The 12,220-nt window shown below is 45.4% G+C and overlaps 2 protein-coding genes across 3 annotated transcripts in view; one reads left to right on the top strand and one right to left on the bottom strand.

Moving 5' to 3' along the window:
• The window catches only part of TMEM63C (transmembrane protein 63C), a 90,766-nt gene that overhangs the window by 35,049 nt on the left and 43,497 nt on the right, over positions 1–12,220 (bottom strand). The window contains exon 1 of one of the 2 annotated variants that reach the window (XM_075844504.1): positions 4,427–5,538. The exons of the other annotated variant lie outside the window; for it this stretch is intronic. Within the exon in view, the coding sequence (XP_075700619.1) occupies positions 4,427–4,466 (40 nt within the window). The 5' untranslated portion in view covers positions 4,467–5,538. Of the gene's footprint in view, positions 1–4,426; positions 5,539–12,220 lie in introns of those variants that run through there. 2 annotated transcript variants of the gene reach the window in all.
• On the top strand, positions 1,700–8,528 carry ZDHHC22 (zDHHC palmitoyltransferase 22). The gene is made up of 3 exons (XM_075844507.1): positions 1,700–1,983; positions 4,832–5,437; positions 6,755–8,528. Exons 2-3 carry the CDS (start codon positions 4,942–4,944, stop codon positions 6,988–6,990), a joined length of 732 nt encoding a protein of 243 aa, XP_075700622.1. The 5' UTR covers positions 1,700–1,983; positions 4,832–4,941; the 3' UTR covers positions 6,991–8,528.

Raw genomic sequence — 12,220 nt, forward strand, 5'->3', positions numbered from 1 at the left:
GATTGGCGAGTGTGAGCCAAACTTCTTTCCTTAACATCAGTGTCTGACCTAACCAATGGGCACAAATTCTCACACCCCAAAATTGCCTGGAAAGCCTTTCTAGAAGAGTGGCAGCTGCTATAACAACAAAATTGACCCAACTCCATATTTACCCCATGGTTCTGGAATGTCCAACAAGTTCATATAAGTGTGATGGTCAGGTGGTGACATATTTTGGCCACATAGTGTATATATAGGGGCTGTCATTGTGCTTCCTATGGTCACCTACATCCTAGAGCTATCTATAATGCCTTTTAGTTTACTTTGGTGCACTTCCATCACCTATAGCCGCGGGCTGTTGGGGTACTGTACTCCTAGCTGTTGATATAGCAGCTATCTGTGTACTTCCCACTATTGCTTAAATTCTGGAGCTTGCCAAAGGACTGTCCCCTATGGGGGAGGGGGGGGGGGTCGCACATTTCTTTGCATTAATATCACATATCTTACTGGAGTAGGAAAACATGGCCAGAACCTGTATCTTCTCACCTATTCCTCCAGAAACAACTGCACAGAATATATACCAGGCCAGGACGGATACTTACGGGGGATATTAGGGCACTGCTCTTCAGCACAGCAGCTGCCTTTATGGTTTATATTTTTATATATATGTCCAGGGTACTTCTGTTCCTGTGTATACTCCCCGTTATCACCTACATCCCATACCTGTCTATAGAGGCTGTCTGTGTACTCCCTGATGTCATCTACATCCCAAACTTGCCTGTCTAGAGGGGCTGTATGTGTACTCTCCATCGTCACCTGTATCCAGGTCCTGTCTATAGGTGCGGTCTGTGTACCCCCTGCTATTACTTACATCTCGGACATGTCTATAGGGGCTGTGTACTCTCCGCTGTCACCTGCATCCAGGTCTATAGGTGCGGTCTGTGTACCCCCTGCTATTACTTACATCTCGGACCTGTCTATAGGGGCTGTGTACTCTCCGCTGTCACCTGCATCCAGGTCTATAGGTGCGGTCTGTGTACCCCCTGCTATTACTTACATCTCGGACCTGTCTATAGGGGCTGTGTACTCTCCGCTGTCACCTGCATCCAGGTCTATAGGTGCGGTCTGTGTACCCCCTGCTATTACTTACATCTCGGACATGTCTATAGGGGCTGTGTACTCTCCGCTGTCACCTGCATCCAGGTCTATAGGTGCGGTCTGTGTACCCCCTGCTATTACTTACATCTCGGACATGTCTATAGGGGCTGTGTACTCTCCGCTGTCACCTGCATCCAGGTCTATAGGTGCGGTCTGTGTACCCCCTGCTATTACTTACATCTCGGACCTGTCTATAGGGGCTGTGTACTCTCCGCTGTCACCTGCATCCAGGTCTATAGGTGCGGTCTGTGTACCCCCTGCTATTACTTACATCTCGGACCTGTCTATAGGGGCTGTGTACTCTCCGCTGTCACCTGCATCCAGGTCTATAGGTGCGGTCTGTGTACCCCCTGCTATTACTTACATCTCGGACCTGTCTATAAGGGTTGTCTGTGTACTGTTGGCGCACCCTGTAATGCAGTGTAAAGAAGGAACTCTTGGAAGGATAAGCTAGTGGGATGAGGACTGGGTGAAATGGCCTGTGTACCTCTGAACTGTGGCATTAGTAAGGGATGATCTCCATACAGAAAGGGGGCACTAGGGTACCATCCTACTACCTCCTAAAATGGTGCAACATATAGAAGCAGCAGTCACTCATGTAGACAACTGCGACATGCAGAAAGAAAGGGGCCAGAGATGAAGGGGATATGAAGGTTAATCCTCGGCATCATCTGTGTACAGACAGCAGCGGCATAGAAAGGTGCACACTGCTGAGATGAGGAGGGGCAGGTATCTGGGTACAGGGGGAGGAGTGTGGTCGCTGACTTGGATGTTATACAAGATGCCACCTCAGGATGAGAGGGGACCAGCACAGCAGACAGACTGCAATCTCCAACCATGCCCAAGGTCAGTGGGACGCAGACTTGTCTGTACATGGGGGGGGGGGGTGGTATATCATGGGTCAACCATGTACCTGGGAGCGAGCACACACTGCTGTGCCCATGGATTTTTCTGGCACACTCCTAGGGCTATAGAGACAGGGTAAAGATTTTACTGATCGTAAGCACGGGGTGGTATGTGACACATAGATTGAGAGTACAGTATGGTAGGTATATACAGTATGAGTACAGTACAGTATATAATGTACAGCATGTTCGTGAAGCACAGCCTAGTATGTATGACATGAGTGGAGTGCAGCCTATAATGTACAACATATGAGGAGTGCAGCCTATAATGTACAACATATGAGGAGTGCAGCCTATAATGTACAATATATGAGGAGTGCAGCCTATAATGTACAACATATGAGGAGTGCAGCCTATAATGTACAACATATGAGGAGTGCAGCCTATAATGTACAATATATGAGGAGTGCAGCCTATAATGTACAACATATGAGGAGTGCAGCCTATAATGTAAAGTGTAACTGCAGTGTGGCACTTAATGTACCCTGTGAGTGGAGCATAGTCTATAGTGTAAGGAGCGTGAGGGGAGCTCACTCTATAATGTACAGTGTGACTACAGAGTTGCCTATAATGTACACGGTGTGAATTAAGCTATCTTTAATGTACAGAGTGTGAGAAGAGCGGAGTCTATAATGTAGAGTGTCGGTTGAGCGGAGTCTATAATGTAGAGTGTCGGTTGAGCGGAGTCTGTAATATAAAGAGTGTGAGTTGAGCTGAGTCTATAATGTACAGAGTGTGATTAGAGCCGAGTATAATGTACAGAGTGGGTTGAGCTCAGTCTATAACGTACAGAGTGTGAGAAGAGCGGAGTCTATAATGTACAGAGTGTGAGAAGAGCGGAGTCTATAATGTACAGAGTGTGAGAAGAGCTGAGTCTATAATGTACAGAGTGTGAGAAGAGCGGAGTCTATAACGTACAGAGTGTGAGAAGAGCGGAGTCTATAATGTACAGAGTGTGAGAAGAGCTGAGTCTATAATGTACAGAGTGTGAGAAGAGCGGAGTCTATAATGTACAGAGTGTGATTAGAGCAGAGTCTATAATGTACAGAGTGTGAGAAGAGCGGAGTCTATAATGTACAGAGTGTGAGAAGAGCAGAGTCTATAATGTACAGAGTGTGAGAAGAGCTGAGTCTATAATGTACAGAGTGTGAGAAGAGCGGAGTCTATAACGTACAGAGTGTGAGAAGAGCGGAGTCTATAATGTACAGAGTGTGAGAAGAGCTGAGTCTATAATGTACAGAGTGTGAGAAGAGCGGAGTCTATAATGTACAGAGTGTGATTAGAGCAGAGTCTATAATGTACAGAGTGTGAGAAGAGCCGAGTCTATAACGTACAGTGTGAGAATTGTTCATTATATAATGTAGAGCATGAGTAGAGCTCAGTATATAATGTAGGAAGTGTGGGTTGAGCTCAGTCTAACATATTGAGTGAGAGAAAAGCTTAAATCTATAATGTACTGAGTGTGGGTTGAGCTTAGTCTATAATGTAAGGCGTGTACCCCCGGTAACATATTTGGAAACAAACTATAGTACCCCAGCGCGGTCCTGTGACTTGCTAGCCCTATAGTTGTTACGTGTGCAGTTTTAAGGCAGCTGATGTGATATTCTTTGTTGCATGCCCCGCTCTAGGGTTTCTGAAAAGCACAGCTGCAATATTTTCTAGAACTTCCTCTATTAAAATTTGCCCCATGGACTGCAGTAGACTTGTGTGGTTTACCTGTGTGTTGTCCAGTGTAGTAGTGGTGGGAGTGTGAGCTGCACCGCAATCAGAATGTATGATCCAGGCCAATTGTGAATGCGTGTACTGGCGTCCTAACAGGTGTATGGACAGGCAGGACAGGGGTTATTCTGGGGGGTATGACAATTGTCACATTAGTACCCCCTTGATAAGGAACGCGCTCTTTAGTCACGTGCACTTCTACTTATGCTCTTCTTAATCTATGAACAGTAAGGCTGGATTCACACGAGCACATTACGTCCGTAATGGACGGAACGTATTTCGGCCGCTAATCCCGGACCGAACTCAGTGCAAGGAGCCGGGCTCCTAGCATCATACTTATGTACGACGCTAGGAGTTCCTGCCTCTCTGTGGAACTACTGTCCCGTACTGAAGACATGATTACAGTACGGGACAGTTGTCCTGCAGCGAGGCAGGGACTCCTAGCGTCGTACATAAGTATGATGCTAGGAGCCCGGCTCCCTGCACTGTGTTCGGTCCGGGACTTGCGGCCGAAATACGTCTGTCAATTCCGCACGTAATTAGTGTGTGTGCACATACCCTTACGATTATCACCTGTGACGTATAACACCGCCACAAATCTGTATTCTCTCCCATCACAACTGATCCTCTCAATATAAACACCAATACATCATGTGCAGACAAACCTGGATTTAGTGCAGACTGAGCTTGCCCACTGCTGCGCATGCCCCTGCCCCATCAACAGCGAGCCTTGGGCAGGCGAGACAAAGAATAGAGGAGTCTTATTAGCCGTTACTATGTGGTTAGGTCTTTTGAGATGGTTAGTCGATGGCCTGTGGGCTTCTTAATGCAGCATGATGTCCTCAGGATCAGAAGACATAAGCAACTTCATGATTTCTGACAATAAGGCAGAGGCCTGAGGGAAAGCGCTATGGGCTGCCCTGAAGCTTCCGTTCCCGAGAGAAACGGGGGATGAATTAGGCAAAAGGGATGTTGAGTGAGAAGGGTGATGAGCCACGACTGCGGATACTTGTCTTTTTATTTCATACGTGATCTTTGCTAATGATGGTTCTTGTTCTGCTACTTTTTAGGATCCACCATGCTGATCTTCTGGCTGCGATTTTGGAGCTGAGGCCCCAGGCACCCAACCTTCCTTTCGGTGCACATTCCCCGCCATGCCGACACTGCCCCAGCTCCCAGGATGGTTCTCCTGCAGATACTGAACCTTATGGCCCCTTGTTACTTTCTCTGCCTTCTTGCGGTGACATTTAGCCTCCAGCTGTTCTTCTTCCTGCCTGGGATGTGTGAGGAGCACTCGCTGCCTCTTTCGTGTCTTCTTCACAGTCTCTTCTTTGTCTTCTTTCTGGTCAATGTCATAGGGAACTACTTCCTAATCATTTGGAACAGTCCTGCATCTAGTGGGATCAGTGCAGATGCAGAGATGTCGGATAAGCCATTTTGTCGTATTTGTACCAGAATGATGTGGGAGCGAGAACATCATTGCTTCTTCACTGGGACGTGCATTGGCCGCAGCAACCTGCGCAGCTTTGTGTTATTCTGCCTGCATGCTTCCTGTAGCTGCTTCCATGCAGTGGTGGCAGGAGTGGGATACATTTCGCACAGCTTCTCTCTGTCTTTCTCCGATCCTCTGGTTTTCCTCAGGCTCCTTCCGCTCTCTGTCACACGCTTCTTCTCAGGTCAGATCCTTTGTTCATTGACACGGACATGGGTCCTAGATAGGGCTCATCACTTTTTAACCCAATATACTTTGATACAGTAATCATGGTAAAGGTTCTGGGAGTCACTGGAGAGGTGGATTTATTGGCGAAGGTCTCGTGCATGGTCCTAGCAGGGCTTAATTTGTAATTTAACACTATAAGGCTGTATCATTTGGCATCATAAAGCAAAGTAAAAAAGATTTAGGTGTTACCACAACAGATTAATATATCCGGAATTGTGGCATAATGCAGAACATGTGTGATACTACAAAGCTCCTGCTAGATCTGTGTGGGTCGGATGCCGGCTTCTCTCACACTGCACTATACGCTGGTAGCCACAACAGAAAGACTAAGCTAGATCAGAACTGTCCATTAAAAGAAGTGACATGAATGGCTGGATACCCTTGGATTCAGGCTTAGATTTAAAGGCAAGGACAATGGGCCCATAATAAGCAAATTCCAGTTGTTACTTCCTAACCTCCACTTGGGGGGATAAAGCTCCGGAAATGTGGCAGCGAGACAGGGCTGATATTAGGCAGTGGAAGCTTTGATGGATCAGTGAATTCATAGGACAATGGTGGCCGTACAACCCTCCATATGTCCGATCATTTATTTCACTTTGTCCTGTTGGCATAAAAGTGGTCCTCAGACATGATATGAGGTTGGTCTCAGGGTTGGGGAATCTCATTATTTATTCTTCATCTGGGGGATTTAAGGACTTTCAGCCAGAATCTGTCCTGCAGACGTGTCTCTGTAGATGTGACAGTGCTGTGGCTGTAAAGTGCGACACATGAGCAGATGGCGAAAATATGTCAGCGTTCATTTATCTAATTTACATAGATTCTGCAGATTTCAAGCAGTGGTGGAGGGATAATCGGGGCTTTTCAGCCTTCCTGCTGTGACTTCACAGAAACCAACATACATCAAGCAGCAGGTTACACATGGATGATACAGGCACGACACATCCAGCTTTGCAAGGAGTTAAGTTTTCTGGGCTCCCGTGACATTGATAAACGCTGCCCCAGTTTTGTACTTTCTTATGACAAGGACACATGGGGACCCAGCCAAGAGCCCGGCACTATTTATAGACACAGGGTGGGAGAGGACGGACCTGGCACTGGAAGCTGCTGCCTGTCATATCTGTCCCATATTACTGCATGCTGATCCTCCACATACTTTTCCAGAATTCTCTCCCCCAACATGCACCCTGATAGGGGTCATCCTTCATCTGTCACTCATGCATCATCTTCATTATCCAATGACAACCACCTCTGACTCTGTCCTTCCTCTTCGTAGGTTCTCTTCTTAGTTCAGAGATGTTGGCGGTCCTCATGCTTTACCTCTGGTTTGGGGTGGGTTTAGCCTGTGGTGCCTTCTGCTGTCACCAGCTGCTACTGATCTCCAGAAGACCAGTGTGTCACCAGAGCCAATCTGAAGACCGCAGCCCCATCAACTGGATAGACAACGTGACAAGCGTCTTTGGGAAGAGGTGGTTGATGGCGTTTTTTTTTCCTAGCACGAAGGAGAAATGAAGACCGGATAAGGAGTCTTCCCTATTAAAATGTCACCATAGACTTTGCTGGGACATGCAGCGTGGATGACCGCATTGCTTTGCATTTTTAGTGAGGGACTTTTAATACTGCACTTTGTTTAAGTGACCTCATGTAGTAGATTATAGTGACTGCTGAATCCGCAGTGATTTGCACATATAGTTAGATCTTATCAACTTATTGTCCTACAGCAAAAACTCTTAGGATAATATAAAATGACTATTACACATCGATATATAGGACTCTAAGCTTTGCACCCCCAGCTTCTTACACTATGCACCTATAACAAAGTAGTCGCCAACCCTAAAATTAACTCCACGCATTCTTATATACAATGAGCACGTTTATAGACCAGTCATGAGATCCTTCCAGTAGTCTATTCCATCAGACGAGTATGCATAGCAAGAACTAATCAATAAGCAACATCAGGAGTTTCCATCAGTAGCTACAACTCCTCATCACCATGAAAAGATCACTAGATACCATCAATATCTTATTAACAGCTATTGAGCGATGAGCACGTCACCTATACTGACCGCTATACCTCCTTACATATGCCTTCCATCATTTCCTATACCACAGGGTAGCTCTTCTCAGATCTCAGCAGCCTATGCTCATATATAATCCAATGGTTTTCCATAGATAGAGATCCTTCTAGATTTGTGCAGCTACGGCTTTGTTCACATCTGCGTCGGAGCTTTCTGTCAGGGGGACCCATGAACGGGACCCTGATAAACAAACGGAAACCATAGGTCTAATAGTGATGGATCCGGTGCAAGTGGTTTCCGTTTGTCAATGTTGTTTAAGGGTTCGGTCATTTTGACTGAATCAATAACGTAGTTGACTGCGCTATTCCGCCAAAACGACCGAACCCTTAAACAAAGGTGACAAACGGAAACCACTTGCACCAGATCCATCACTATTGAAATCCATGCTGATGCAAACGGAAATCTATGGTTTCCATTTGTTTCAGTCAGGGTCCCATTCATGGGTGTTCCCCTGACGGAAAGCTCAGACATAACCCATAAATAGAGCCCTGACGCAGCCGGGAACCAAGCCTTAATAAGCATAAGCTTGATAAAGCGTCAGAGTCAGACAGGTGTGCTCGATGATCGGTAGCTTTAGTCTCTTTTCGTTAGCAGGGTCCCCTGATGATAAGCGGACAACAGACTGTTCCACTACTGGGATCCTGAGTAATCAGCTAGAATTTGCGAGGTAACCGGCATCAAATGCCTAATTTCCCTGCAGCGCCTCTGGAGAAAAGGAGCTTTGCGCTGTGCCCATTCAGTTCAAGGTCTGTAATATATGGACATGATAGAAGTGCCAGAGACTCTCCACTCTGGATAATAGAGGGGGGGGTTCTGAATTGGGGACCGCCTCTATTAATGTAGAATTACCTTATATACAGTATTTGAAAATTAAAATATCTAACCTAGGAAACCCAATTAAGGATTATTTACACTCCATACCGGTAGTTCCAGTATCAATATAAAAATAAATAAAGCACTGCACTATCTTGACCAGTAGTAAGATACTTTCAATTTCGTATATCCTAGCATGATTCGGCCCACCGCCCTATACTCGGTTGGTAGACGCCTGCACTGATTTTACGTGTTAAGGCCGGGATCACACACAGTTTTGATGCAATATTTTTATGCCAAATACAGAAGTAAAGACAAAAGAAAGGCGATGCAGCAGTCATTTCCTTTTACCTTTCCTTCCCTTTAGAACAATTTCTTGCTTAGATCCAAAAACTGCATCAAAACGGTGTGTGGTCCTGGCCTAAGAGTGCACCCGCTTAAAGTTCTTGGCCACAAATGAACTGTGGTCATATTTCAGTCTTCTTAAATATATAATTACAGGCACGTTCTCCTGAGAATCAAGTCCACTTGTTAATACACTGATCAGCCATAAAAGTAAATCCACTGTCAGGAGAAAGCGAATAACATTGATGGTTACAATGGCGCCAGACAAGGGGGATATATTAGACACAAGTGATCAGAGGTTTTGAAGTGGATGTTGGAAGAAGGAAAAATGGAGAAGTGTAAAGATCTGAGTGACTGTGACAAGGGACAAAACGTGATGTGTAGACGACTGGGTCAGAACATCTCCAGAACAGATTTTGCTGGGTAATCCTGGCATCCAGTGGTTAGTACCTACCAAAAGTGCTCCACCTACATAAACATTGCTGCAGACCCCCCTTCACGGCGGCGTATTCCGTACTGGCAGTGCCCTCTGTCAGCAGGATAATGTCCCCGCCACACTGAAAAAATTGTTCAAGGTGTTGTATCTAAATTCCCCAAATCTCAATCTGATCGATCATCTGTGGGATGTGCTGGAGATACAAATCCGCTACATGGCGGCCGCACAATTTACAGGATCTGCTGCGAACGTCTTTTTCCAGAGACCACAGGAACCTCCAGACGTCTTGTGGAGTCCAGGCCTGGACGGATCAGAGGTGTACAGGGGCGCGAGGGCGACTACACAGTATTAGGCGGATGGATTTATTGTTACAGCTGACCAGTGTATGTCCTGAGAGCCGAGTCCACTTCTTTCTCTCTGGAGAATCAGCTTTGCTCACTGCTCTGTCCTGCTTCACTTGCTATTGTGCCCTTAAAGAGGCTCTGTCACCAGATTTTGCAACCCCTATCTGCTATTGCATGTGATCGGCGCTGCAATGTAGATTACAGTAACGTTTTTATTTTAAAAAAACGAGCATTTTTGGCCAAGTTATGACCATTTTTGTAGTTATGCAAATGAGGCTTGCAAAAGTCCAAGTGGGTGTGTTTAAAAGTACAAGTCCAAGTGGGCGTGTATTATGTGCGTACATCGGGGCGTTTTTAATACTTTCACTAGCTGTGCGTTCTGATGAGAAGTATCATCCACTTCTCTTCAGAACGCCCAGCTTGTGACAGTGCAGATCTGTGACGTCACTCACAGGTCCTGCATCGTGACGGCCACATCGGCACCAGAGGCTACAGCTGATTCTGCAGCAGCATCAGCGTTTGCAGGTAAGTCGATCTTACCTGCAAACGCTGATGCTGCTGCAGAATCAGCTGTAGCCTCTGGTGCCGACACGATGCAGGACCTGTGAGTCTGAAGGACTCCTCTTTTTGCAGATTCCCAATATTAGCTCTACTTGCGGTTCTGTCCTGAGAACCATCTCCTTTCTATGGTCTGAGAACCTGGATAATTTGTTTCTTCTAGATTTACTGCTGTTAGTTTGTCTAGAGACTTAAGTCCACTTGCTGCTCTGTCCCAAAAAAAAAGAAAAGAAAAAAATCACGTATGGCTAATAGCCGGGTCCATTTACTGCGGTGTCCACTTGTTTCACCAGCACTGCTCGTTGTTGTGTCCCAGGGTCAGGGTCCACTTATTGCTGTGACCTCGGAGTATGGAAACGTAGCTCCGTGTCTTGATAATGAGGGCTGATCACTGATCTGTCCACAGACTGCTGCTTCCTCCTTAGATTAAGGCCCAATCTTTGCTTGGTTCTAAGAACAGGACCACTTGCTGCTGTTTCCTCACCACACAGATATAAAGAAATACGTAAAACCTCATGACCTTGTGTTATATTGTAAGCGTATGTCGGCTGTACACACTGCTCTGTCTTGATATCAAGGCTAAGGTTGAGTTCTGTCCCTTTAATTCATTCTTCAGTCTTCATGTACTGTAACTTGGTTCACAAGAAAACATTCTCTCTCTGTCCTAATAATCAGAAACCTGTTAATTAAGCTCCTGCATTGTCTCAATTTGACTAAATTATTTCATCTTTACTTGGCTCAAAGTCCTTGGATGGTCTTCCTTAATCTTTAGGCTGTATGGTTATAGCTTTCAGATGCATCACCGTCAGGAGTCCTCACGTTTACGTCAAGACGTTCAAACGGTCTTATCAAAGAACCATGGTTAAAGAACAAGTACAAATTAGTACAACATATGCCCAAGTCTAATCTTCTACCCAGAAGTAGATAAATAAATTGTATTGTCCACCAATAATCACGTGTCATATCACAACCACGAGGCTCCAGTGCTCACGCTCAGAAAGTCAATCATGGTTTTAGTATTATTTATAAAATGCAACAAAGACCACACAAGAAATAAACCGCGTGACTGTTGTGAGCGGCCGTGCTGCCATAACCAGGCCCCTTGTCTCTCCGGTATAACGTTGGGGGACCCACAATGGAAGCTAATGGACTAACCAGGACTTCTCTATTGTTCCGGAGGTAAACGTCACTTTATTACAATATACTGGGATCACACTCCTATTGGGCTTTTTACAGCTGCTCTCCAACTATAACCACCATTTGGTAGTCGAGGTACCAGGCCTATCTTTATTGTATAGTTAAATCCGGGCTTCAGTAGAATACTCAGCTCCATCACTTTAAAAGGGGGTTTTCCAGTTTTATGATGACAAGGTGGAATTGATTGCTAAACACGACCTGTCACTAGGTCATATAAGTTAAACTGGTTATATGGCCCACTGTTGTGTTGGCTCCCTATATGCAAATTTGCTATAGTTAGCCAATGGGGTGCAGATAGCTTCCCTGCCTCTGATGCTAACCAATCAGTTCAAGGCAGCTTGAGGGTAGCTCCAGCCTGTTGGCTAACTATAGTAAATTAGAATATAGGAAGCCAACACAACAGTTACCATATCTCTGGAATGGGGGGGGGGTGTAGTAGTGTTGTTGTAGCAGTAGTGTTGTTGTAGCAGTAGTGTTGTAGTAGTAGTGGTGTTGTTGTTGTTGTAGGAGTGTTGTTGTAGCAGTAGTGTTGTTGTAGCAGCAGCAGTAGTAGTAGTGTTGTTGTAGTAGTAGTGTTGTTGTAGTAGTAGTAGTAGTGTTGTAGTAGTAGTATTGTAGTAGCAGTGGTAGTAGTAGTGTTGTAGCAGCAGTGGTAGTAGTAGTAGTAGTATTGTAGTAGCAGTGGTAGTAGTAGCAGTGGTAGTGGTAGTGTTGTAGCAGTAGTAGTAGTGTTGTTGTAGCAGTTGTAGCAGTAGTAGTAGTAGTAATGTTGTAGTAGTAGTGTTGTAGCAGCAGTAGTAGTAGTAGTAGTAGTGTTGTAGCAGTAGTAGTAGTGTTGTAGCAGTAGTAGTGTTGTAGTAGCAGTAGTAGTGGTGTTGTAGTAGTAGTTGTTGTGTTGTAGTAGTGGTAGTTGTAGTAGTGGTAGAGTTGTTGTTATAGTGTTGTGGTAGTGTTGTTATAGTAGTAGTGTT

This window comes from Rhinoderma darwinii, chromosome 12 (genome assembly GCF_050947455.1).
Source record: "Rhinoderma darwinii isolate aRhiDar2 chromosome 12, aRhiDar2.hap1, whole genome shotgun sequence".
NCBI classification, from domain to species: domain Eukaryota; kingdom Metazoa; phylum Chordata; class Amphibia; order Anura; family Rhinodermatidae; genus Rhinoderma; species Rhinoderma darwinii.

What these genes read in the sequence shown, in the direction of transcription:
- ZDHHC22 (XM_075844507.1), top strand. Translation starts at nt 4,942, where the DNA reads ATGGTTCTCCTGCAGATACTGAACCTTATGGCCCCTTGTTACTTTCTC. An exon ending in TGTCACACGCTTCTTCTCAG is followed by an intron (nt 5,438 to 6,754) that starts GTCAGATCCTTT and finishes TCCTCTTCGTAG; the next exon opens with GTTCTCTTCTTAGTTCAGAG.